This window comes from Chelonoidis abingdonii, chromosome 23, assembly GCF_003597395.2.
Source record: "Chelonoidis abingdonii isolate Lonesome George chromosome 23, CheloAbing_2.0, whole genome shotgun sequence".
NCBI lineage: Eukaryota > Metazoa > Chordata > Testudines > Testudinidae > Chelonoidis > Chelonoidis abingdonii.
The window spans coordinates 11,903,183-11,929,617 of NC_133791.1; the positions used below are offsets into that span (position 1 = coordinate 11,903,183).

At 41.8% G+C, this 26,435-nt stretch overlaps 1 protein-coding gene across 4 annotated transcripts in view; it reads right to left on the reverse strand.

The window, feature by feature from the left end:
• Positions 1-495: 495 nt before the first annotated feature.
• Positions 496-26,435, reverse strand: part of MTOR (mechanistic target of rapamycin kinase) — a 101,399-nt gene continuing 75,459 nt past the window's right edge. For 2 of the 4 annotated variants that reach the window (XM_075060358.1, XM_075060359.1), the window contains 24 exons: positions 25,616-25,741; positions 24,543-24,674; positions 20,510-20,625; positions 18,668-18,785; positions 17,827-18,033; positions 17,184-17,284; positions 16,852-16,948; positions 15,574-15,672; positions 14,706-14,828; positions 13,847-14,029; positions 12,639-12,773; positions 12,205-12,379; positions 10,973-11,108; positions 10,028-10,175; positions 9,139-9,261; positions 8,693-8,775; positions 7,056-7,128; positions 5,950-6,024; positions 5,275-5,410; positions 4,750-4,815; positions 3,232-3,312; positions 2,872-2,952; positions 2,059-2,164; positions 496-1,492 (listed from right to left, as the gene is read on the reverse strand). In XM_075060358.1, the coding sequence (XP_074916459.1) occupies positions 1,477-1,492; positions 2,059-2,164; positions 2,872-2,952; positions 3,232-3,312; positions 4,750-4,815; positions 5,275-5,410; positions 5,950-6,024; positions 7,056-7,128; positions 8,693-8,775; positions 9,139-9,261; positions 10,028-10,175; positions 10,973-11,108; positions 12,205-12,379; positions 12,639-12,773; positions 13,847-14,029; positions 14,706-14,828; positions 15,574-15,672; positions 16,852-16,948; positions 17,184-17,284; positions 17,827-18,033; positions 18,668-18,785; positions 20,510-20,625; positions 24,543-24,674; positions 25,616-25,741 (2,736 nt within the window). In that variant the 3' untranslated portion in view covers positions 496-1,476. Of the gene's footprint in view, positions 1,493-2,058; positions 2,165-2,871; positions 2,953-3,231; positions 3,313-4,749; positions 4,816-5,274; positions 5,411-5,949; positions 6,025-7,055; positions 7,129-8,692; positions 8,776-9,138; positions 9,262-10,027; positions 10,176-10,972; positions 11,109-12,204; positions 12,380-12,626; positions 12,774-13,846; positions 14,030-14,705; positions 14,829-15,573; positions 15,673-16,851; positions 16,949-17,183; positions 17,285-17,826; positions 18,034-18,667; positions 18,786-20,509; positions 20,626-24,542; positions 24,675-25,615; positions 25,742-26,435 lie in introns of all 4 variants that reach the window. The other 2 variants (XM_032775433.2, XM_032775432.2) reach the window with 1 other exon arrangement.

Below are 26,435 nucleotides of genomic sequence, written 5' to 3' on the forward strand. Positions count from 1 at the left end.
TACAGCCAACCATCTGGACTGGTATAGAAGACAGTCAAACCCATAACAACAACAACAAAGTGTCTTAGAGATACCCAATCCACTACCAACAGTGTTTGTGCCTTCTGAGGGTTTCTGCCAGGGGTTCTTAAACTTCATTGCACTGTGACCCCCTTCGGACAATGAAAGTTACTACACAACCCCACAGCCTGAGCCCCGCTGCTCAGGTGGGTAGGCCAAAGATGAAGCCCAAGGGCTTCAGCCCCAGATAGGATGCCTGTAATCTGAGCCCTACCACCCAGGGCTGAAGTCCTTAGGCTCTGGCCCCGGGCAGTGAGTCTCGGGGTTTGGTCCCAGCAAGTCTTAACACCCGCCCTGGCAACCCCATTAAAAAGGGTTTGTGACCCACTCTGGGGTCCCGACCCATAGTTCTGCTGTGCTACTGTAATGCTGCTGTGCCTCAATTCTGCTCTCCATAAGGAGTGCTTTGGAATAAATATGAATCCAGTCAAAATCTTTTTACATTTTCGTGTAATTTATTGGCACAAAAATATTCAAATACAACATGGCATCTAAACATGGCTACACTTTGTATTTTGTGCATTTTGTTTTATTAATAAATCATAGCTTTATTTACCTTCACCCTCATGTTTAATATCCATTACTCTCCATTTCCAGGTATGCTCAGTTCTCCTCCCTTCTGCTTTTTGTGCTGAGTACTCAGTTTTCCCTAATTTCCCAATACTGCTCTTTAGTCTGCCAGTGTGGGAAGCCCCCAAGTGGTATTCTGAGTTTACCTTGCATCCTCCTTGCCATAGATCAACCCTCTTTGAGCCACCCTGCTTTGACTGGCTTAGAGTCTTCAATCCTGGATCTACCCCTATATCCACATCTAATCTGAAATGTGCTCGTTACATCACCACTGGGGTCAGATACAAACCTTTCAACTACAATCCCTCCCTCTGATTTTGGGTGAGTGTACAGAGTTTTGGGATAGGTGAGATAATGGGGTAATACAGACAGAAAAACTCTGCTTCTTTCCTCTTGCTCTCTACCCTCCAACTCTGTCCCCACACTTAAATGAGGATTGTTGCATGAGAGCACTGAGTTCACTGCAGCCACACCAACAGAACTGACGAGGGCAATGATTCATCTGCAAATATTTTAGTATAGTTACATTGTAAGTTAAGTCAAAACCCGTATTTTGTTATTTGTAATGGGCCACCAGTTCCCCAAAGACCAAGTGAACCATATATTTGTGGCTTGGTCAGTCTTCATTGTTCTGGAAACCCAAATCAAGTCTTAGTTTCAGACAACTCGTGTTTTTCAACAGCAGCTATGAATTGGCTTAAACCAATTTTTAATACACAATAACTCTTAATTTACATTTCAAAATATTTGACAGGCTGTATTTCAGTCCAAGATTTCAGTTTGTAGAAGAATATATCTGGAGCGCAAAGGCTCCAATAAAGGCTGTGGATACTGTGGAATCTTCTGTTACCAAAAAGGACACCTAAAGATGGCAAAAACAATACTTTAATAGTGCAATCTTAACATAGTCTGTTTTTATGAAGCAATGGGTAAGAAGGACTGAGGTCTCCTAATGTCCAGAAGCCTTTCCATAATTACAAGGACACTGAGGATGGGAAAGACCCATGCCCGAGCCTACTTCTTGATCAACACTCCTAATGTCTGAAACCCCCCAAATCCTGGTTCCTCGAATACAACTACAGTTAAGAAACCTTAGAAAGATGAAGGCGTTATAAAAGTGTACTTGATGACATTAGAGTATGTAATTTCCCTACCATAACTAGCAGTTGGTGATATACATACAATTGGAACATCTTATTTCAAATGCGTAAAACCTCTGAGTTGATTTAAATAATCCCCTTTTCTATGTATAACAGATTGCTTGCTTATAGGGCAGTGCCTAAGGTAATCTAACAAAATGGTCACAAAAATTTACAAGCTTAGACACAATGTCTACTCAGCCATCCTCAGCATGATTACTGAGATAAGAGTAATGGTATTTTACTTGATTGTTCTCCATTTGGAAGGCTAGTTTAAAGACAAACTCACCATCCAATGTAGCACTGGCAGAGATTCTCATGGGAAGTAGCTTGCTTAATAAGCAATTCTACTTGTGTGGGTACATCCAGAGTTTCATCATGAGAGAAGTCTCGACCTTTACAATTAAAGTGAAAGAAACATTAAGGAAAGCAGTAAGCCAAATTACATAGCTTGGTTTGGTTGGCAAGTTGTGGAGCAATGTGAAGATGACTTTCTCTCCTCTTATAATATATGTTTGGCAGAGAACTGTTCAAAGACAAAACCTCAAAAGCCACATTGAGTCTATTTTGAATCCTTTGGAACACAAGTGTTTTCGATGACCCCTCAGAGTTTTCTCTATCCCCACCCTCTCCTTCAAACAACAGACAAAAGTAATGTACTTATTAAAAATTCCTGGTAGAAGGAATCCACTGCCTAGCTACATTAAGTACCTAATTCTAGTGGTTCTTATATATATAATTAAAAGTCTAAAATGTCACATCTAAATTTTTCCAGTTGCAAAGCCAGTAAAAGGAAAGCCGGTTGCTGGAGATTTGATTTAGAATCATCACCTAAAAGATGAACTGGTCAGATCTGATACACATTAACTAAAATTACCTCTACATTTTCCAAACAAGATTGTTTTCCAGAATACAAATAACAAAGCCCAAATATATTAAATGGCTCTGCCCAATTAAGAAACAGAATAATCTGAACTAAAATTGATGAAGAACTAGCACAAAACTGAAATATGATAGTGCCAGGCAAGCACTTAAATCTGAACATAATTGTAATGTCTGTATTACTTTTATGATATTTTATTTTAGAGCAGTATACACTTACCAGTGAGTTTATCTCGAACCCTGTTAATAATTTGAATAGCCTTCTTATTGAGAGCCTCTGGCTTCACTAACCCATCCCCTACTAGAAGACAGAAGTGAAAACAATGTTTAGACTTTATTTGGACAACAATGATCAAAACAATTTGTGATGCAGTTACTTTTTTTGCCATGAATAGTTGACACACACACCACTGTAAGCTGCTGGGTTTAATTAGAAAAGAGCAGACAGTTACAAGTTCTTATCTATGCTCACAGAGAACCCCTTTTTGCCCCACCCTGGCTAGCGTCATCTGTACAGCGTGCTGATTTATGAGCTAGTTGCCCATAATGTAAAATGTATTATGTTTGCACAGGAACTTACTGAAGGAATGGATGGATTCAGGCACTGTGGTCCCAGTTTTCTTATGGGCTGTCTCACCCAGCTCCACATTATCCAACATTTCTAATGAGAGAGGAGAGAACATCAGTACAGTCATCAAATACAAAGAAGATTGGCATTTGGTGGCTTTTCAGGAGATTCTCCTGCACAGCACTTTGAACAGTGTAAAACCTTTGATTTTAAAGGAAATTACGGCAGTATAGATATGAAGCCCAAAGGCAGATAAAGTAACATTTTTTAAGGTTCAGTTTGTAGCTCAAAAAAACCTTACACTCAAGCTCAAGTATGTTGTGTAAAGCTTCTGGTTTACATGCAGTTTTTACCACCATGAAATTATGTGATGGGCAACTGAACATTTAAACTTTTTTGTTATGCCTGGTCACTGCTACAGTTGCAGAAAACAGCACTTCAGCTGGTCTACACTGTACAAAAGAAAGAAATTCTCCGACAGCATCTAAGATTACAGAAAATAAATTCTTCAATTCCCAACGTGCAAGTGAATTTATTTAAAGCACTTGTTTGTGTGTGTGTGTTTGAATGAGAACTAGGAGCATCATGAGATTAAATAGAACATCTTGAGCAAAATGCCTTTTTAGGACTATGCTAAAATTTTTATGTTGTCATTAAAACTGACCCATAGGGAAATGGAGCACTAAACTGGCCAATGTATTTCAGTATTGCATGAGGCTCAGAATATCATATTCTATATAGCATTTACCAATAACCCTCCCTCCCCCGCAGTCTTACTGGTGACTTGGATTGACTGACTTGTTTTTGAGAAGCTTGCTGAATTGTGGCTAAGTTTGCTGAATGCCCCCATTGCTCTGATTAAAGGGATTCTAACTCAGGATTGAAAGATTCTTTTTATGTTATGTGCTGAAAACCGCAGTTAACCTTAAAGGACCCTTCAATACATTTTGCTAGTTAAAAGATATTTAAATAAGACGCACAATTAACTTAAAATAGTAGTCAAGTAAGTGAAGTTATTGAAACCCTACTATTAAACATTATAGTAAATGCTTTCCTTTGACATTTCTCCTACAAGTCCATTAGCAACCAGCTGCTAGGATTTTGTGTGACATATTTACCACTATGTTACTATGTGAAACTTTACTGAGCTTACAGCAGCATTACTATGCAAAACCGAGCAAGTACAGTACATATCACAGGTCATAATTACTCTGTGGGTTGCACTAACTTTTAGGAACTCCACAAAAATCCTGATGCCACATTACAATGTGAATATAACTACAAAGCAGTGGCTGCTATTCAAGCTGAAGTAGCTCAGCAGTTGATTATATATATGTAATTATGAGATTAACAGGCACCAGTCAAAACCAGATACTTGGTGCCTTGAAACCTAGTTTCAGTAAGTGCTTTTTCCATTGTGCTTTTGAAGAAAAAAAAAAAAAACGGCTAGAAAAATATTTTTCAAAATTATGCTCCAATTAAAAATGACCCAAATGAATTAAATGAAATACAATAAAACATGATACACACCTACTGACTGACTAGCTGAATAGGAGTCTGTCCTTGTTCGTGATCGTTTATTGCCTTTTGTATTTGCTGCAAAGAAAATAAAATGCTTAAGTGTTTTTATCTTTGAACTACAGACTTTGGAAATACCAGCTTCTCAAACTGAATCAGACTTCCTCTGAATGACATAAGGTTACGTGTCCTTTTGCTTCAGGCAAACTAACAACTGCAGATAATGTGTGTGTAGGGGGGGCTTTTCAAAATAAAGATGTTGACAAATCATTCAAAAGCACTCCAGTAATTTTGTTTTTAATTTAGTTTCAACTCTCCCTTTAAGGGCAAATGGGATTTCATCTCTGTGTTTCTTTATTTTAGGACTCTTGAACACAGTCTTGTTAACCTTAGTGTCTGTGCACAGACTGCAGATTTAAACCACCAAGGCCTGAGTTTGAAGACATTTGATTTTGTGCTACTGAATGTCTTACATTTATACAGTTTACTCTGATTTACTTCTCTCCCCTGCTCTGACTGTTTCCCCAAATAACTTACTGTCCATCAGCCTCCAGTTCAGTAAGGGGTCATAGACAAAGGCCTCTAGCACAGCCATGACACTGTCTTTATGTTCTCGCAGGACTTCCATCACGGTGTGACAGGTGATTCTGTAGTTACCATCTAGGCCAGTCACCTTCAGGACAGAAAGAACTGACTCAACGATGGTGCTCCTTTTACCTTCTGACACCAGCCCTAATCATTCCCATGGCAGGACATGCCTGTGTCTTGACCAGAATCCCTTTACACCATGTTCTATTTATTAAAAGAAACTATAGGTTCATTACTAGTTTAAGAGGCTCCATTATTCTGATTTACTGCCCACTGGTGACATGGAAATGAGGTCCAGGTGACACTCATCTTGAAGCCCTGTGCTACTGGCCTGTGTTTGGTTCATGGCCAATATTTGGGATGAGGAAATATGGAGAGGCCTGGGAAATTGCAGGACTGTGTTTCCTTTTAATCAATGAAGAGTTGTTTTCATATCGTAAAGGTCACACGGGAAATTTATTTAAAGGAAAATGCAGCTGAAATATTAGCACCTCGGCTCCTTATGGAACTGGAGAGAGTCAACTACAGTAGAACACACATGGATAGCTGGGGAACTGCTGACACCGTCTTAGGAACAGTCCCCTTTCTGTCCTATTAGAATGGTGGCTGCTAACTCCCACCTACCTCCATAGCATTTGTCAACATCCTTGTAAGTCTAAATGGAATTTTCTCAGGGAACTTCTCTCTTGTCATTGCAACCTGAATACACAATAGAAAAGAATCAGTTAACTAATACACTAACTTTGCAGATATTCCTTGAGAAAGCAGTTTGTTAATAAGTAAGGGCCTGGCTTGCCTGCTAGAACTCTGAATGTTGTGGTTATAAAAAGGAAAGAAATGTGTGCAGAGGAACCAAAACGATAAAAGGTTTAGAAAGCCTGACCTATGAGAAAAGGTTAAAAAACTGGCTATGTTTAGTCTTGAGAAAAGGCAACTGAGAGGGACCTGATAACAGTCTTCAAATATGTGAAGGGTTGTTATAAAGATGACTGTGATCGATTGTTCTCCGTATCATCTGAAGGTAGGACAAGAAGTTAATGGGCTTAATCTGCCAGCAAGGAGATTCAGGTTAGCTATTAGGAAAAACTTTCTAGCCGCAAGGATAGTTAGTGCTAGAATAGGCTTCCAAGGGAGGTTGTGGAATCCCAATCTTTGGAGGTTTCTAAGAACAGGTTGGACAAATACCTATCAGGTATGGTCTAGGTTTATTTGATCCTGTCTCTGTGCAGAGAGCTGGACTAGATGACTTCTCAAGGTCTCTTCCAGCCCTACTTTTCTATGATACCCTAGTTATTGGAATTTTTTTGGAGCGAAGCTGTAAACATGACTAGATAAAGAACATAAGAATCAAACTAAGAGTCTGTGCCCGTGCTGTTGGTACAGAGTAGTGTACTCCATATTTCAATCACAAATTGGTGTAAGGATTTATGTGAAAACCACTACTGATACTTAGCACTCAATGTTTGTAAAACAATTATATAACTAATCTCAACATTGCGGTGAGGTAGGTGTGCATTCTCTCCATTCTACTGACAGGTAAAGTGAGGCACAGAGTAGTTAAGTGATGTGCCACAAGACCACACTGCAAGTCAGTGTTAGAGCTAAAATAAGAACTCAGGAGTTCCTGGATCCTAGTTCTGTCTTTGCTATACTAGATAACAGGGTCTTTCTGAAATATGAAAATAAACACTTTTTTAAAAAAACAACACATTTTTGGTACAAAAGCTCACCTCAAAACAGTCCCCAAAGTCAATATGCAGGATCTTTCCACTCAGCCTGTCTAGCATCAGGTTGGAAGGGTGTCTTTGTGGAAGGAACAGGAGAGAAGCCAGAGTGACAGATCATTAGAGAGTTATAGAAAAATGTATCAAAAAGTAAATCATGGCTTTGGGTCTAGGATGACATTGATCTTTGCAAGTCAGAAGGCAGCCAATGATTGGAGACCTCTGATCAGGAAGCTATCTCATGATAAATAGCTTTCCTGAAGCACTTCCCTCATGGTGTGATTAGATTCTGTAATTACAACTCAGGAGTTATCAGAAATCCTCTTGTTTTTGAAGATAAATGTCCTATTAGACCAGATGCATCACTATATTTCTGGATATGACCATTTTGTGTTATATTCCTTTTATATTTAGGGTTGATATTCCACTAATTCTATAATGACTTTATATTTTTACAGCATAGGGAAATTTACCAAGCATATTGCAAGTAAAGAGAGGAAATCGGGCTGTTATCAGAGGTAGTCAGACTAAAAAGATGCTGGATGATACAGTACTGTCTTTCATGCTGTTGTATTTCAGTTTTTATTTTAGCCCCGAAGTTTCACAGGCTTATAACTTAATTATCAAAAGTTCTAAGCTCAAAAGCAAATGATTTTATTACAAAAATGTTGCAGAAAGGTTTAGTTGTTATGTTACAGACCTCTAGTATAAAAATACTGGTTTTCAGATGGATTTTCAAAGGAGTTATTAGGGCCTAGTAATCCACATACTAAATCCAAAGTTTAGATCATCTTTGACTGGTTCATTGTAGTCTTCCATTGACATACATATTTAAGTGACATACCAATATGCATTTGAACAACAGATTAGTATGAGGAAAATAATGTATGTTTTAAATATTATCTACATATTTAATCATATACTTCCTAGGTAATATTTATGGACAAGAAAATCAGAATTAAGTGATATAAAGGAAACTGTATTAAAGACCTCACTAAAAACCCATTAATATCAAGCTCCTGTTTTTTATCCAGATAAGATGCCCCAAGTGAAAGAGACTGATGATGCTGTGTCAAAGTTGTGATGGCAGCAGTGAGCTGCACTTCCTGTAGCAGTTGTGATACAAGATATACTTAGGTTACCTCTTTAAAAAGGAAATATTGAGTGCTGTCAGTATGAACGCTCTCTATCTACCAAGCACTGCACAAACAGTCATTTATCCTCCCAGAGTAACAACACTGGGAAGTTACCTCTTTCTGCCAGATGGGGTACCAGGTTAAGTGATTTATTGAAGGCCACTCAGTGAGTGAGTGGCAGGTCTGGAATTAGAACTCTTAGCTCCTTAGTTTTGCGCTTATTCCTCTCAACCGCACTGCCTCTTGTAAGAGAAGACGCTCATGTCGTGCAATCAAGAGACATACAAACCCTAGGGCCTGATCCTGGAGCACTGACATTAACTGGAGTAGTGGCAGGCCCTGAAACATGATATCATTTGGAGTTTGGAATAGCCAAGATGAAAGTAGTTATCACAACAGAATATCCAGGGAATGAGCTGATGGGAGCATGAGAACTATTTCAGAATGGAATCTATAAATTCTCGTTAGCTGCACTTATTTCAAAAAAACTATTCCAATTTCACTTACCTGTCCCCAAGGCCCAAAATGTACCCAACCATTGACATCACAGCTAGTGAGCGGGTGTAATTAGTTCTTCTGTCAAACCACACCTGAAACATAAGAGATGAAAGGAAACAGTTCTGTTTAAACTGGGTGTACCTCAAACAAATTCAGAAAATGCATACAAGGCACAGGCACTGAAGCAGGTTAATTATGCTAATTCAGTTTACATAACACCATTTTAATTTCTCTAACAGTAAATTAAATCTTAAGTTTTTCATCCATGAATTCTTTATCATCATATACAAAATACATCATATGCAGCTCTTGGGGATCAAGGGAATAATCTTCATTCAGTTGTGTACCTATAAACACAGACATGCATTTACATGCGGTGAACACCCTGTTCACAGAGAAGGCACCATATTTAGCTATCTGCAAGAGTCATTAGTTGAGACTGAAGGTGATCGTACCTCGGAGCTGGGACTTTTTAGCCACAGCAGTTTGGCAAGATCATCACCGGCAGTATTATTGACAGCATGTTCAAACACCTCCACTTTCTGCATCAAAGTCAAGTGGTCGTAGTCTGGAGCCATCTGAAATAGAGAAATGTCGTTCAACAGCCACTAAATTTTTCATAACAATTCTGAAACAGCTGCAATACGAGGAATGTGTCAATCTCTACTAGTTTACAGAGGAAAACTATGAGAAAACAATTAAATTAATTGCTCTGCAGCACAAACCAAATTTATTTTCAGCAAACTCAGCCAAAAGAACTGATCTGAAATGCAATACCCCACAGTATGGCCACAAACATTCCAACAGCTACTTTTATTGTTTAAAAAAGAGCTGAGAGAGAATTTTAGTTCTGTAGTAAGATTTAGTCTTTTGGGTTATGATACCCACTCTGTTTACTGACAGAAACAGCAGTACAAGCTTCCCTATACTTCCCCCACCAATGTGCAATTTTCATAGCTCATTAAATTTTTGGGCTCTGCTTATGCTAGTAAATATCAGCCGCTGTGCCACTCTTCGTGATATGGACACATCTGCTAGGAACCAGACTGATCTCTACCAACCTCATTTTAGCTGTAAGATGGTAAGAACTTGTGGTCACTATCAACATGGCAAGTGAGAGGTGAATAGCTCCACTGCCTATCACTAATTTATGAGTGCTTTGGAATATTCTTGCATTTTTTTTTTATATTACTGCACAGTTATTAAAGTAACTTTAATACAAAAAAGGATGAAAAGACAGGTAAATAAATGGGAACAAGAGAGCCTGTCCCATTGCTTTCACTACTCAGAGGGATATTAGAGATCTAACAGAACAGCTAATTGTGTGCCAGTCTTGCCCTTTACCCGCAGCATGATGCGATGTTCGATATTGAGAAGGATCTTTTTCTTTTCCCTGTAATCTCGGATGAGCGCGTGCAGAGTGTCACAGTGGGGAACCCAGCCAATCAGGCCAGAGTTTGTAGACAGTGGAATAACGGCGTATCTCTGGATGCTAGGGGGAGAAAGGGGAAAAAAACATCACAGCTCAAATTGCTGGACATTAGGAATTGGTGTATTTTCATGATGTTCAAAATCTATCCGTCTAGAGCAGCCCACCACCTAAATCTGGGGAATGTGATGTATCCGATTCATTACTTTATCACTAGTCTTTTTTCAAATTAACTGGAGAACCCTTCTTGATAGAGTACTACTGTTTACTCTTAAGAATTATTTTAAGGTGCTTATGTTAAGCTCATTGTCTGCTCACTTTCTGAAGCTTTGGGGTAAGTGACCCACAACATTCTACTAACTGCAGATGGCATTCTGCTTGATGTGTGCTCACAAGGGTGCAGAAATATAGTCAGTGGCTACTTAAAATGAGCACCAGTGTGAGTATGCAGTGGCTATTTTAAAATCTTCTTATCAAGAATCCACCATTTCACAAGATTATGTACCTCCCAAAGTAGGATTATAAACTACATTACAATTCAACAAAACAGTCACTGGACTCTAGTAAGCCAGCAAGGTTATTAATGCTCTAAGGCTCCAGAGACAATAACAGAAATGCCTTGAATTGCAATCTTGAAGATGATGAAACTCCAACGAAAGGGGTTTATGTAAAACAAAAACAAAGCTAACCCCCCCTCCTCCTTTTGACATACATTATCTCCAGCTATTAGTTCCATAAATGTGGCATTTTGTGTTCTGTGTTATTGGATTTTCTATTTCTTCATCAGCTAGCAGAAAGTGTAGTGGCGTTAAGTGCATCAGCATTAATGCATTAGAAGATCCTATATTTGCTCCAAATACCTGAGGTTTTTACGCAGAGATGTCGGGTCATTGGCCAGCAGAGTGTTGACTAGTCCAAAGAGCTGCATCACTCTTTCATCCTGGCGAAGGTCCTCATGGCCTTTCAGAAGGAATACAAACTCATGCCCGTTGCTTCCTGTAAGAGAAGATATGGGGCGTGGTGAGCAGAGTGCAATATCTTACAGGAACAATCAGATGAAGTCTGAATCACATAAAATAGGACAGAATGGCAGCAAGATTCAGAACATTAAGTAGATATATTTTATAAATAACTTCCTTCTGAGAGAAGAAATTCACTTGTTAAGGAATAATGCAATAAAACAAGTCCTGATTTCTTGAATAAATGGTTGGTATTCATTAAAGAAAGATCTCACAGACTCCACTCTTCAGAAGGAGATGCAATACTAAGATAAATAAGACAACAGGACACTGACATGACAAAATGCACAAAAGCTCTACTGCTTTCTTGCAGTTGTGAATTGTGTTGTCACTTTTGGCATCTCTCTCCACACTCACGCACTCTCAAGCTCCCCGGCACTGTGTTCGGCCCTTCATATACACTGAAAATCTAATCCTACTCCAGACCTCCACCCGCTTTCATGGTCTGCGTATCCCTCTTCCTTTAGTTCCTTTTGCTCTTCCAAACTGTGTAGCCAAAGGAACTAAACTGGTAGCCTAAACATCAGCCTTATAACATTACTCCCTGCAGCCATGGATTTGACTCCTGTCAAAGTCGATATAGCCTTTCACTCTGCTGGGTTAGAGGAGTTGAATACAATGCATTTTACTAAATGTTTTTTCAGACAGAACATAGAAATCCAACAGCCTGTTTGTTCTGAACATAAAATCAAAGATATTATGCTGATTATATAATTTCCCTTCCTTTCCACTATTGCGTAGCATGCCATGGGCCAGTTGGCTGACAGCCTCCATCCCAAAGATGGCTACAGGTCAGTGTTACTTTAGCTATGCAGCTGAAGGACTCTGGGATGCAAGACACTCTGTACAAGTATTTCTCTTATCCTCCAGTTCCATGCTTGTTTCTTGATGAGGAGCTAGGGAGAGACTACATGTTGATATTTCCAGGAATAGGAAAGTAGGGTAATCTGAGCAGCTGGCCTGTCCTGAAAATCATTTACAGAAAATGAAAAATCTGCTTTCTAAAGGGGCTAGAGTGAAGACTTTCCTGAAGAAGTGTACAGTCCGAGCTAAACTCAGCTTGCACTTCTCACCCATTAATGTCAATTTCCTGGGCCTCTGCTTGGATGTGATGACCTGCAGTGATGGTGCAATGGATTGAATGCGGATGATCGGCTGGTTGGGATCATATGTTCCTGGCACCGCTAATTCCAAATCCCGGCACATGAGGAGTTTTGGTGACACATACTGTAGTTCTAAGGACGTGAGCTGTCAGCAAGAAACAAACAAACAAAACCAGAGTTTTATATACTTCTATGTCTCTATTTAATACCACTGAAATATAAAATAAGTTGATGTTATGGAGGGCATAGAACAGTTCAGTCAACCTTCAGTACTTCAGTTACTTGCAAAAAGCACCGCAACCAGCAACAGGTATTTCAGGAATGCCCTTGTTGAGTATTTTGCATAAACACATGGGTTTTGACAGCTTACACGGTAAGACCCAGAACTGTACCTCTCCCCCCACCTGAGGCAGCTGCTTAGAGATCCGTCTGAACACATGGTAATAGAGATCCCAAGCCTGGGTGAGGTCCTTGACATTTCCCGATTTCATGTACTTCCTGCACCATTCCTGAGCCTCCATTAAGTCTCTGCCATATGCCTGGGGAGGAAGAAGAAAAATTAACTCTTACTACAGTGGAACAAATGAGGAGTAAATAGTTCTCACTTACAAAGAGCTTCATTTATGTCATTTCAAAATCCTGTACAAACACTAACTGTTCCCAAGGTTACAAGGCAAATCAGTGGCAGAACCAAGATTAGATAGCAGGTATTTCTGGCTGTGTTGACACTATTAGACAAAGCTGCCCCACACAGATTTCACCCCCAAAAGAAACCAGAAAAGGCAGAAATACCCTTTAATGGTGTAGCTGTGAGGCTAAAGCAACAGTCACAAGGTCAAATAAACTTCTGTGCTGACTAGGGAGGAGTCATCTCCATCACCTGCACTAGTGACAGCATTGATGCTAACCATGAAGCTATGTGACCATGAGGCAGAGGAAGTTACTTCAAAGGAGGAAGCATTTACTCTCATCGACTGCTTTGGTGGGTATATTTTACAAAGGCCCCATAATGTCTGTCAGACACTAGACTCCAAGTACCATTTGTTTAATCAGATTATGCCCAGGTAGAATTAGAGTCCCCAAAGATCAAGAATGCAGAAATAAGTGTCATGGCTAAGTGATGCTTGAAGCTAGTATAAACTATCTCAAAAGCCTCACCCTTAGCTCAATTGGTGGAATAATCCCCCACCTCTGTTTTAGAGTCTAGAACTGGGTTTGAAGCATGTTCACTCCCTGAAGCACTCTTCATTCTCAACATGCTCCTCAAATCTGATTGAAAGGATGCAAACAAACAGTGAGACTGTCAAAACTCCCCTCAGGGGCCTCGAATTGGGACTCTTTGGAGGTAGGCTTTACTGTACAGGAGGGCAGTCACTCTGTCGAGCTTCCACAATGGAAAACCAGAGTTATAGGGAGAGAGAGAGAGAGAGAGAGAGAGAGAGAGAGACACACACACATATACGCACCACCCACAGCAGCCCTCCATCCAATAATAAAAAAATCCATTGCCTTTTTTACTACCTTGATAAAAGGTGCTGGGAACGTTTTTGAGGCAGTGTGTTCTGTTTTTTGGGGCGACAGGAAGCTCAGACTGTACACTACTAGCAGATACCTGATTGAAAGACGTTTCCTTGAGGGTCTGGGGCCCACGTTCCATCATAGCATGAAGAGGCTCCAGCACCTCAAACATTCCCTTCACATTCCTCTCTCCAAAGTACAGACGGGATGCCTCTTCCAGCCCTTCATGCCACATCTCATGCCAGAGGATGGCTACACGGATCAGCTCTTCGCTCACCTGGATTAGGATAGGGAAGATAATACATTCCTATGGGGGGGGAAAAATCGCATGGACACAGAGAGGCTTAAAAGTACAAGACTACTTTCACCTTGATTTCACCTGCTCCCTGCTGGTGGCTACAGGATGCCACACAAACTTTTCCCAATTGTCTACTTGATAAACTTTCTCCTGTGAGCATCCTACTGGACTACTATAAACCGATTTGCTCACCTGCCAGTATGTTTGCAATCACAAAGTTTTCCTGGTAATATAGTCCTGTCTTTCAGTTATTCATCAAGAATTTAGCAATCAAGATAAACCGACCCTTCCCCAGAAACAAGTCAGACTTGGAATGTTCTGTTTCCCTTTCTCATTAAATTAACATTTCTCTTTATGGGGCCAATGATTCCCTTTCCCCATTCTCCTCACCTCCCAGGTTCATCTGTGACAAACATCACAATCCCAATATTTAAAGTTTATGATCCCATCACACTAGAAAGTCTCCTGGAGACTCTGTACTCTAACACTATCATTCCTTCCCCATGAATTAATCATACTCAGAATCAACTAACCAGCATTTTTCTTTGGTTTAATGAGAGAGAATATTGCTACAAGAACAGACCAAAAAACCTTAATATGCCTGGTGCATCGGTCCCTGGAATGATTCTTTATCACCCATACACACAGCACTCACCATCATTGCCTGCTGTACCAGAGTGTTACTGTGCTCACACATGTTTTTCAGGATCTTATTGGCAGCATTGTGGCGTGCAGTTGTGGTGGATTTAGAGGCTACAGTCAAGGGGTATATCAAAGCCTATGACAGAAATCACACAGTAATAAACAGGGGCTGCACAGATCAAGAGACTAACAAGACTAAAACAAAATAAAGTAAGTCCAAGCATGTAGAAACCAAGCGACAAATCTGCTTCAATATTAGTCTACTAAGAATTTTGTGGCTGAAAAAGTAACTCCCTTATTGAAATGGATAACTGAAGGATTAACACATTTGTTTTTCCACCAGAAAGTCCCACTATCTGAAATGCTTGGATTTTCACTGATAGGGTAGCAGGGTAATTCCAGTGGTGATGAACTAGTGCCAAACTGATAAGAGGAACAGAAAATTCTTCTCCCCAGCATGCTGAGGCAGATTCTCTACACCAAGGTAGGAAATGCAGCTAGACTTTTAGCAGCTACTGTCCAATAACAATTACTTAATGGAGTTAAATTTAAGGAATCAATTTTCACCATCAGGTGTCCCAACAGACAGAGAGGACTTTAAATTCTGTCTGGTCTCAATGCTGCATGTTTCATCTGTCCCTCATTTCTATCTTTCCTGTGAAGGGGCTGAGGGAAAAAATCTTTCAGGGAAATGAGTAAAGCTGTTCAGGAGAAGTAGCAGTAAAAAAGCTTGTCTGATATAAACTATAACCAAACCTGTGCCAGCATCTGACCCTCACACCTTCACTCCCTAGTCACCTTCATTATAGACATCTAATACAATAAGAAAGCTTTGCTTGACCAAGAATCTATCGAGAACCTTCCTCAGGGCCACAGCTTACCTGTGGGTGATATCTTCCAATATCTGTGAGGAGCTGGTGAATAAGGCGCCCCACTAAAGGCCGAGGGGTATCGATTCTTGCAATGAGTTGAGGGATCACCTGATAGCAAAGGTGAGAAAATAAAGATCCCAGTCACACTCGCATGTATAGTTCACAAGCGGCTCAGTCCAACCACTCTCATCAGAGACCTCAGAGGCTCTGTTTATCCACCACAAAGTAGCCAGAGATCCCAGCATGCATTCTACAAACTAGACAGAGAATACAGAGATGCAAATGGTGATGTCAGAGGTACAGAACAACTACGTGACTATCATGTGCAACCAGTCCCTTATGGTAGATGTTAATTCCTGCACACAGTAGTGGATGATACTCCCCACACAAACTGTTGCAGGCTTCTCCCACATCTTGAACAAGGGTAAATGTAAAGCAAATAAAAAGTGGAGCCTCTTGTATGAAGAGGGATAGTTTAATTTGGGCAATTGATTTTGGATTATCGGCAGATAAGTCTGCTCAATGGTCTGTGAGGGGATGTTGGATGGGATGGGAACTGAGTTACTGCAGAGAATTCTTTCTTGGGTGCTGGCTCGTGAGTCTTGCCCACATGCTCAGGGTTTAGCTGATCGCCATATTTGGGGTCGGGAAGGAATTTTCCTCCAGGGCGGATTGGCAGAGGCCCTGGAGGTTTTTCGCCTTCCTCTGCAGCGTGGGGCATGGGTCGCTTGCTGGTGGATTCCCTGCAGCTTGAGGTCTTCAAATCTCAATTTTGAGGATTTCAATAACTCAGTCATGGGCTCGGGGTTGTTATAAATGTGTATGGGTAGGGTTTTATGGCCTGCCTTGTGCAGGAGGTCAGACTAGATGATCATATTGGTCCCTTCTGACCTATGAGTCTATGAGTCTATAAGTATAGTCTATACAGTCATCCTGAAACGGACTGAGAGTCTGGATTACAGAAGAGTAGCACAGCAGGGCTTCACATCCCATCGCCATTACTGTATGTTATCTCTAACTTGAAAATCTCTCATCCTTTCTCCTTCTCTGGCACTAATCAGATCAGACAGGCATCCAGGCATGCTGCTTCAGTGTCTGTCCAAGGTGCTTATTAAAAGATTTACAGTTCCTACTGTGAGCAAGTACCCTGCTCTCATCAGGTCATGTACAGAGGTTCCATTTGCAGGGTGCCATTTGGGATATTACAGTAATTGACATTCCAAAGGGCTAGGTAAGAACAAAGTTAGGTAAGAAGTGGAATCTACCCCAGCCCCTCCAACTCCATACCTGCAGCCAGGTGTCTATTTGGATTGCCTTGACCCCTTCAACCAGAGCTTCATTGACATCAGGCCAGTGACCATAGTCAAACCATAGAGTAAGGACTCTGAAGAAAGAAAAACAGGACATTCCATTGTCTTGTTTTCAGAACCTACAGCAGTCTCTTCTTCCCCACAACCAAGAACACGTGGTTATAAACAAGCTTGGACTGAATGTTCAGTCTTTGATTTGTTTAGCTGTACGTGAAGAGAGCAGGAACATGTTACAGGGAGTCCCAAAGTAAGTGAGTTCTGTATATCACTAGCAGCTTGATTTTGTTTGGTGTGTGCTTTGCTAGGTACCTGAGAGTGTCCTGTAGATTGTTGCCTCGAGACAGAGAGATAGAGCGGAAGAAACCCTGGACAGCAGGGACTGTATACAGCAAGAGGGTCTTGGACAAATCCTGTGGGAATGAAAATAGTGCCTTAGTTCTACAAAAGCATCTGAGGTGAAGGATGTAGCATCAGTGGGAAGGCTGTAGGAAATGGAGTGCAAGCTGAACATGTGTCTCTCAGCCTGCAGGCTGCCCTCATGAATTCTGAGCAGAGGGGAGGGAAGAAATATATGCAGGCATGCATATGATTCACACCAACCCTGTCTCTAGCCCTCACTCCCACTGGACATATTCATATACTCCAGCACCCAATACTCTATACTTAAGCCCACATCTACTTCCCACCCTTGCAGCAAATACATAGGTACCCCCTGTTCTTTCCTCACTGCCTCCCCTGCAGTGCAACAGCTGCTAAGGTTCTTATTATACTTGAATTTATGGGCAAAAATCATAAAACACTAAGATCTACTAAAACTTTTTGCTTCAAATTATACCTCCTATAATGTGTGTCATTAGACACTTCTCAGAAAGGAAAGTCGTATGATATGCCTTTGAATCAATTCACCCACCAAGTGGTGTCACTCATCCCCAGCAGGCAGGGAGGGCCATACCTCAGTGACTTTCTTTTGCACAGGAGATGGAATGGGACTGTTCTCTGTGCTCTCTGCATCGCTGTCGCTGTTGCTGCCCTCCGTGTTGGCGCTGGTGATGCTGGCTCCACTGGCATGACGCAGTTTCTTCTTCTCATCTCTGGCCTGGTTCTGATGTTTGTAGTGAAGCACAGCCTCAAAGTTCATCACTGCCCAGGCGTGCCAAGCCTGCCGATGGGGGAGCAGAATATCAACAGGAATCACAGGAACGATGAAGGTTCTACACCACCCCCACTTTCTAATGATTAAAAGATCCCTGCTGCAGCAAAATTAAATTAGGCTCCTCTCCCCACATCTAGCTCATTGAAGGACAAGAGGAAATGAAATACAAGGAGAGGACAATGAGGGAGAGACAGAAGGGTATGTGGTGAGGAGCAGGCTCCCCAAGGGGATATCTGGTCTCAAATGTGTAGGAACACTTTTAGTTCTCAAAGGAGCTTCAGGCTTCACAGTGGAAATCCTATAGAATTACAAGACATCGTGGAGCAAGTTTAAACACTTCCCCAGAGAGTAATTTCCCCCCTTCCCCCTAGCAGCCATAATTAACCCACAAGAGAGAAGATCTCAAATGTGACAGCATGGGTTGAACCGCAGTCCCGTTCCACTGGTCGGCATACATCAACGGTTGCATTTTGACCTGAGCTGCAGGGTCACTTCCACTGGGGTCAGTGATATACCAGTGTCTAACCTAGTTTAAGAGGGCAGAAAGTTATATGGGCTGCACAAGGCTGTGTTGTATTTTGGGATACAGGACTCCTTGTATTGCCTCCATGGGTTAGTACTGAGTTCTCTCCTCGGCTACCTTGTACCAGTTTCCATCGTGCTCAGTTGAGGCACTGTAGTACTGCAGGACTTTGGGGATAGTGCTCTCATTGATGCCTTGCAGATTAAGCTGCCACTCGCCCAGTTTCAGGAAACACCTGAAAAAGCCAGGGAAATTAACAACCTGAAAACAGAACAAGCACTACGAAATCAGACTGTCGGTTTAAAATGCAGAATTGTCCAAGCTCTGAAAAGAATGATCTGGAAACCCATTCAATAAGCCACCTTTAAACACAGATGGGGAAGAGCTACTCTGTCGTTAAAGTAGCTCACGAGGGTCAAGACTCCAAAGGTTGTTTGTAAACTTTGCCGCTAACTTGCTTTGATTCTGGGCAAGTCACAAACTCTCTGCGCCTCAGTATACCCAATTATAAGACAAGGATAATAAGTGTCCCACAGGGGCATCGGTAGACTTAATTAATGTTCATAAAACGTTCTGAAATCCTCATATGAAAATCACAATACAGGGGACACTGTCACTATATGAGGTGCCTGACATAACGTACTGAGTGCCACAGATAAAAGCAACGCATAACCCACTCACTGCCAGCAGGCCCTGAGGGAATGCACTATGAAAACCAGTCGCTAGGGTGCATGGAGACTAGTCTTGGCCAGAGCCAAGAATCGTTGTTCACTCCTGCCCCGAAGACAGGAAATAAATATGTTCATTACAACAGGAGGGACGCTCTGAGAGGTTTAATGCTTAGTTCCCTTGGGAAGCTTTAAGTGCCACAATAATGCAGCCCAGTCCTTTCTACCTGTTTCAATTTTCAATGAGTGCTACAAAGGAAAAATTAAGTGCTGAACTCATCAGCACTTGCCTTTCAAGCTGGATCATTACAGGTTGCCTAGGAAGAGAATGGCTGTTATAAAACTCTCATTCTGGAAAGAATATACAGTTCAGGAAAAATAAAGGTCCTTTTTAAAGTTCCATTCAGCAGTAAAACGTCATCATCTTTTGATCATTCAGTTTCTTACTTGAACAGGAAATGATAAAATCTCCAGGCCCCAAGAACTCAGAAGGGAAACTGACATTTTTACTAAAAATATTTTTAATGTAACACTGTTTTTTAAGAGGCTACTTCAAGCTGGGCACCTAGTTGCCAGAAGCACAGCTGCATAAAGTGCCTGGGCTGCCAGAAGCCTGGATGCGCCAGGCTGAGCCACCCATGTGGAAGTGTTTCTTTACTGCTGACTAGAACCCCCCAAAAACAAAGAATTAGTCATGCTGGGACCTCTGGCTTGTTCAATCAATCAGCCATACAGCAGGAAAAATACAACCAGTTGCCTGAGACAAACACAAGCTTGCTTAAATGATGTCTCAGTGTCATTAACCAATGTCATTCAGCATTCTGAATTTGCAGGTTTAGCTGCTGAAATTACACACTGGACAGGCATGCAGGGCCGGCTCCAGGGTTTTTGCCGCCCCAAGCAGCAAAAAGAAAAAAAAAGAAAATAGCCACGATCACCAATCTGTAGCTCTACCGCTGCCGCTTCAGTCTTCAGAGGCAATTCAGCGGCTGGTCCTTCGCTCTGAGAGGGAGTGAGGGACCCAGCACTGAATTGCTGCTGAAGACCTGGATGTGCCGCCCCTCACCGTTGGCCGCCCCAAGCAGCTGCTTGCTGGGCTGGTGCCTGGAGCTGGCCCTGCAGGCATGTGACATAACACAACCAGCCTCTATCAGCAAAGTGAAGACAACTCTGGCCCTCCCCATTCTAAATGAAATTACTGTTCATGTATTTTCTGTAAGGATTCTGCAACCTCAGAATCTGTGTTGGTGGCAATAACCAGGCACTGAACTTGAAAGGACACCGTACTAACCGTGCCATGAGTTTGTGGAGTTCCTGCTTGTGCTGCTGGTCTTCAGTTGCGATGGCATGCTGTGCTTGTTGCTGCATTGTCTGCACAAAGTGCTGCATATGCTGGAAGGCATCGATCTGCAATTGGATGTCGACAGTATGAATGTACAGGATAAATACAGCTTCACAAGGGAGGAGGTGATCTATTGGAAATACAGGTATTCCTGGAAGCCAAAGCAGATCTTCATTTTCCCCTCAATGCCCTCTAACCATTTACACCCATATGGAGTAACTCTGCTTTATATGGTGGATGTATAAATGGATTTATTCTGTGTTTTTTCATGGCACCTATCAGTTTTTACCATGCATGAATCTTGAATCACCACCTCACAAATCTGGCAACTGAACTGCTACTCAGGACTTATCTTCAGTGGACTCACCTTCATCTCATACATTCAGCCAAAAGCCTGGCTGTCGAGACATGCCCTAGCACTATGCTCTTCAGGTCAACAAAACCTAGCTCTGGTGACTTGACGAAGTCAACTCTACAAATGAGAACCTTCAACTGAGAAGGGTCTACTGCTAGGCCTGGAAAATGTGATCCTAGGAATCGAATAAAAACCTCTCAGCTGATTTGCCATAGGACATAGAGGCAGGTCCCAGATTATCCAGGACTTCAGTGAATGTAACCAGCACCCTGAACTTCACTTGGAAGCAAAGAGGTGGAAAAAGTAAAGCACACATTCTTACATAATCTGGTGGCCCACCAAATTTAGGAGGGATTTTGTCATCTGTAAATATGTCAAAATGGCAAGGAGATTGATGGTACCAGAGATTACGGGAAGCCCATCTATAACACGCTCTGCAGGAGAACACTGGTTTGAGGAACAACTGCCTAAGGAAACTTGCAGCTTCTTGGGCTTCCCTCTTCTCCCCTCAGACTCCAGGCCTGGCCCATAGCGCCAGTCCTGAAGTATTTTAGATCTTTAACTAGTTGAAAGGTCCAGATTTGTCTGCAGTTTATTTTGGAAGCCTCATGGAACAACACATGGCTCTTTTTCTGATGGGTTAGAGAGAGTTTAGTGTAGAAGCAGCTCCTGATAGCAAGATCTGGGAAAAAATGCTTTCAACTCAAGGAAAAAAAATTAAAAGCAAGAAAAATAGAAGTTAAATGTCAAAAGAGGTGTCTGCGCTCACTGGAAGCGATTAAAGCTAAAGCCCTTGAAATTTAAAAGGTCACTTCTGGTCAGGAACTGCACAATGTGCTATTAAGAAGCCAATCTGTTTCTCTTCTGTCAATGGGAACGAGCATTTTTCTCATTAACGGAGCTATTTAAGAGGGTGAGACAGGAGACACCTAAACTGGAACGACTCATCAGATCAGTGCAAATGTCAACCTTACTTTTCAGCATGCTGAATTCAATCAACCATCAGGGGAAAAAAGAGTTTTAACCGAGAGGCAGAACATGGAAAATTGTCATGCTGCTAATCCGAACACAGGGATAGCAGAGGGATCTTTATGTGGCTAATAAGATACACATCCCCATTAAGTATCTGCCAGTAAACTGGTAGTACTCTTCCGCTGAATGTAACTAAGGTTTCTCTAAAATGGGTGAAGATATACTTTTAAAAACCTGATGCTCCCACCTCCCATTCCTACCCATGCCTGGCAATCTGCTTCCTCATGTCACTATACAGAATAAAACTCTTCTGCTTCAATTGACATGAATTCAAGGCAATATACTCCAGAGTATCAAAGCAGGCAGTTTATTTAAACAAGTGGATTTATAAATCAATGTGCAGTTTTTTAGTGGGAGGAATCGCTTTAGCCTGCAGTGGTTGGCAAAAGTCTTTGTTTGGAGAGGCTCTGTGAGGTTTATTCTTTCACTACACTGCATCTACGAGAAAGTCTAATATTAGTCTATAGGTTCAGAGTGGAAGCTCACCATCTAGACCTCATTTTGTATTTCAGTGGATTTGGGAGGTGTCAAGTTAGAAGTAGATAGCTAACAACAGAGCAAGTTTCAGGCAAGTTATGACTTATTCCAAACCTGAGCGTACCAGGAGAAAACTCAGTCTTCTACAACTACAGATCTGCACTAAAAGTCATACAGGGTCCCACATTGAGGTTACATGCCTGGCCACATAACATTCTACAACCAGCCATATGTCTGCATGCATTTTATTTCACAGATATATAAATAAAAAAACCCAACCACCATTCGATCAGGTAGTCCATCCCCCAGCAATATAAGAATGTTCCCACACTTTCAATGTTTTGTCCAGATGAACGCAGGCATCCAAATTTTCTAGAATGCAGTCCCTGTCACATTGTAACCTGGCTTCTGCTATGACAGTGCTGCAGCTCTAGCCTCCATTTCAAAAATCAAGCACTTACATTTAAAAGGTGTGCAAAAAACCTATTTAATAGTCATGGGTCCGTGTCTCCAAGTAGAACAGAGCTCACAAGCAATGGTGAACCTTACGTGCAGTTCGAATACTGTCCTTGGGATGAGGTATTGCTTAAACAGCACTGTAAATATACACAGAGCTTTACAAACTAGAAACAGAGAGGCATAGCCTCTGCACCTAAGAGGCTATATAATGCAATAAAGAGAGACAACAGCTCAGGTATTGGAGGGGGGGTGTCTGTCTCTGTCCTCCCTCTCCTTCAATCTTCACAGTCGTCTTCTATAGTTTCATACTGAAGAGCCTTGCTCTCATGACCCTGCATAATCTTGTCTCAGCTTCTTCCTGTGCTCTCATGCCCCTTTTTCCTCTTTCATATGCCATACAACCCTTTCTCCAGCTGCTTCTTACTCTGTGGACACCTTCTTTCATGCTGCTCTCTACAACTGTCCCTCACATCTTGCCTACCAAGCACCCTCTTTCTCCATCACAGATTAAGTAGAAGACTTGAAAGCATTAATCAGAGGTCCCCCTTCCCTTACATAGGCAGTCAGTGGAGAAGAGATATACCTGGAGGTATGACAGAGAATGATACCATGGAGATGCCTCATCGCATTTATTGAATAGAATAGGAGACTACTCTGGTGCGAAAGTGAGTTGCACTCTGTTCTACACATAGGTAGCTCCTTCTGCTTTTTACATTTAACGGAAGGGGGGTAGGTTAAGTGCTTGCAAATGGCATGGTCCTAGAGCTGGCAAGCCCAAAGACAGAAAAAACTGAAAAAGATGTGGTAGAACATTTGAGAATAAACAGAGGCTTTAATGTATATTAAAAAAAGCTAAGTCACCCAGTTTAGAGCTTACTAGATTTGAGTATGAGAACTCTCTCTGCGTTGCAATGTTAGAACATTCATCCCAGGCTCCTCACAACCAAGTTGTTCTCGCTACAAAGCCCTAGGTACTTTCCAGCTGCCTCTCGGTTGGATGTCTTCATCTGTTGAATGTTTTCATCCATGCCTATCACAAAAATCTATTTTGCCTTTTCTTTATTGAGGTTGCAACTAGTTTTCCTTCTTTTTTTTTTTTTGTTTTTTTTACTGGCCATCACCGTGGGATACATGTGTGACTGTCAGACCATAATTCCGGGGTAGCTTGTGGTGATGACAAGCTCCTTCGCTCTGTCAGCCTACAGTCCTGACCAGGGGATAGCCACGTGGGCACAAATGGGCATGATTTGGGAGATGGCAGTTTTGGTATCCTTGTGATGGGGTGGCTGGGAGCACACCATACATCAGCAAGTAGGTAAAAACCCTGGCAAGGGCATCACACCTACCTCTGATGCTTCTTTGCACCTCTCAGGAAACTGCTGCTGATTTATTTTGAGGACTTGAAAACAAGAGAGAGCAAATTGGGTTTAGATCCTCTGTGCTCCTTTAGGATTTTTAATAAGTCTTGAAAAAGATTTTCCCAAATTAAAAAAAATAAAATGATTTATTTGCCTTTTTAAGGTTAGATCATTATCATCATCAGCTGCAGCCTGGTTTCGTTCCTTGGGGACTAGAGAGCTAGTAGCTATGAGACCGCAAGAAACTGAAAACGGAGCAACTGAGAGTGGAAAGGATTCTGAGGTTCTGAATAACATGTACCTTGCGGGCACTCTTCCACATGTGTTTCATATAGGCATAGGTCACTTGGGGATGAACAGTTGGCAGTGGGTGATCCAGCTGTCGAGATGGGTCTACTCCCAGGAGCAGTACAAGTGTCTTGTGGGCCAAAGCCTTGAAAGAATGGCAAAGAAAAAACCAGGTTATAACACACTTACTCTCACCTCTACAGTCCCTTGTTCATAACAGTCTCGTAAAGTGACATTGCTTCTCTGTACTAAGGCGGACATAGGCAGGTCACGTCATGCAGAAAGGGCAGCTGTGCACTGGAACACGTGCAAGGCTACACTTCCACTGTATGCCCATGTGAGTTTCATATATAACGTCTGATTTAACAATTCTGCATGGTCACTGTGGAGAAGTAGCCCCAGGTGTCACAGTCTCTCCACGTACCTCATGTTAGTATTTCATCATTTATACTGACATTCTCAGCGTAGAACCCAGTTCACAACAGCTGTCAGACTAGAGGTTATGAATTGAGGCAGAGAACACTGGCTCTGATGCAATTTAGAACAAGCTTCTGTGCTCAAAGGCCAGCTGGGACATGGAACGAGTTGTCAGAAAGTAGTAAGCAATGTATCAGCACACAGGGGAGAGGGATGTGATTTGGTAAAACTCAAGAGTGAACTGTTACCGCTGTTATCTGTATTGAGGGTTATGGAGAGATACATACTCCAGCAGCCTGATTACTATTTCCTGTATTTACAAGGACAGCCACCCCCTCCCCACAACAGACCATAGGTTTTCTCCTGGCCCTAGATGTTATGTTTTCACATCAGTAGCCAATAAAGAGTGGGAATTCTTTGTGGTTTATGTATCTCGTTGGTAATAAATATTATTGAGATTACTGCCCAAAGTAGGAGCGTAACAATGATACTAACATAACTATCTAGATACAATGGAAAGTGCAAAGTAAGAGCCAAGTATTAACCATACTAACACTATTACACTGAAGCTTTCACACCCAGCATGGGAACAGAACTCGGCTGGAAGTCTCTCTTAGGAAGACTATTTGCCCCCTGGTGACAGTGGTTTCCCACAATCCTCCGACTCACCAGTCTCCCACTCTTGCCACATAGGCTGGCGTACTTGAGCCAAGTTCTCATGTCCTCGTGGGGGTTGACAACGAGAGACCGGACCATAAGGATTCTCTGCCAGTCCTCTACAATCCGCTGGCAGCCCTGGGAAGAGAAGTGCAGACAGAACCTATTAATGTTTCTTTTCCACTGGGATCATTCCTCCATTCCCTGCACAACCGAAGAGCCTCTCCCCAAGATTAGAATGACTGCTGTCCCCATACTTCACAGCAGAGAGAGACAGGGCACTAACTGGCTGCATTCTTAACATTACTATGTGTGAATGAGGGTAAGTCCCTGAGCCTCATACTCAATAGTCAGAACCTCATTAGATGCCAGCTGGTTGCTCCAAGTCTAATGACATTCTCTAATGGAAAAAAGGAGAGAGACCTTTTACAGCAGAAGCAGATCCAAAAGCAGAGCAGTTACTTCTGTACTGTCAAAACAACAACGCAAGGGTTTCACAACATTTCCGAACCCAGCTTCAAACTTTATTTTTGGTTTCAATAGTGACTAGTTCCAATATCAGAAGGTACAAAAACAAAAAAGTTCTGAAAGTGGCCAAGAGATATTTTTGTTCTTGCCCTTTTCCTTCCCCTCCTTGTTGCTGGTTTTTACAGACACAGAAGTGAGTTAGTTGACACTCTGCCAGAAATTGAATTGCCAGCTGCTAAGCTGCTAGAGCAGGCGTGTCTGGTTACTGTCTACCTGTGGTGAGTGCCACAATAGCTTCAAGTCCAACAGAGCAGATGGGACAGGATCTGGCCCTGAACCTGGAGGGTGCGTCCAGAGAGTTGGG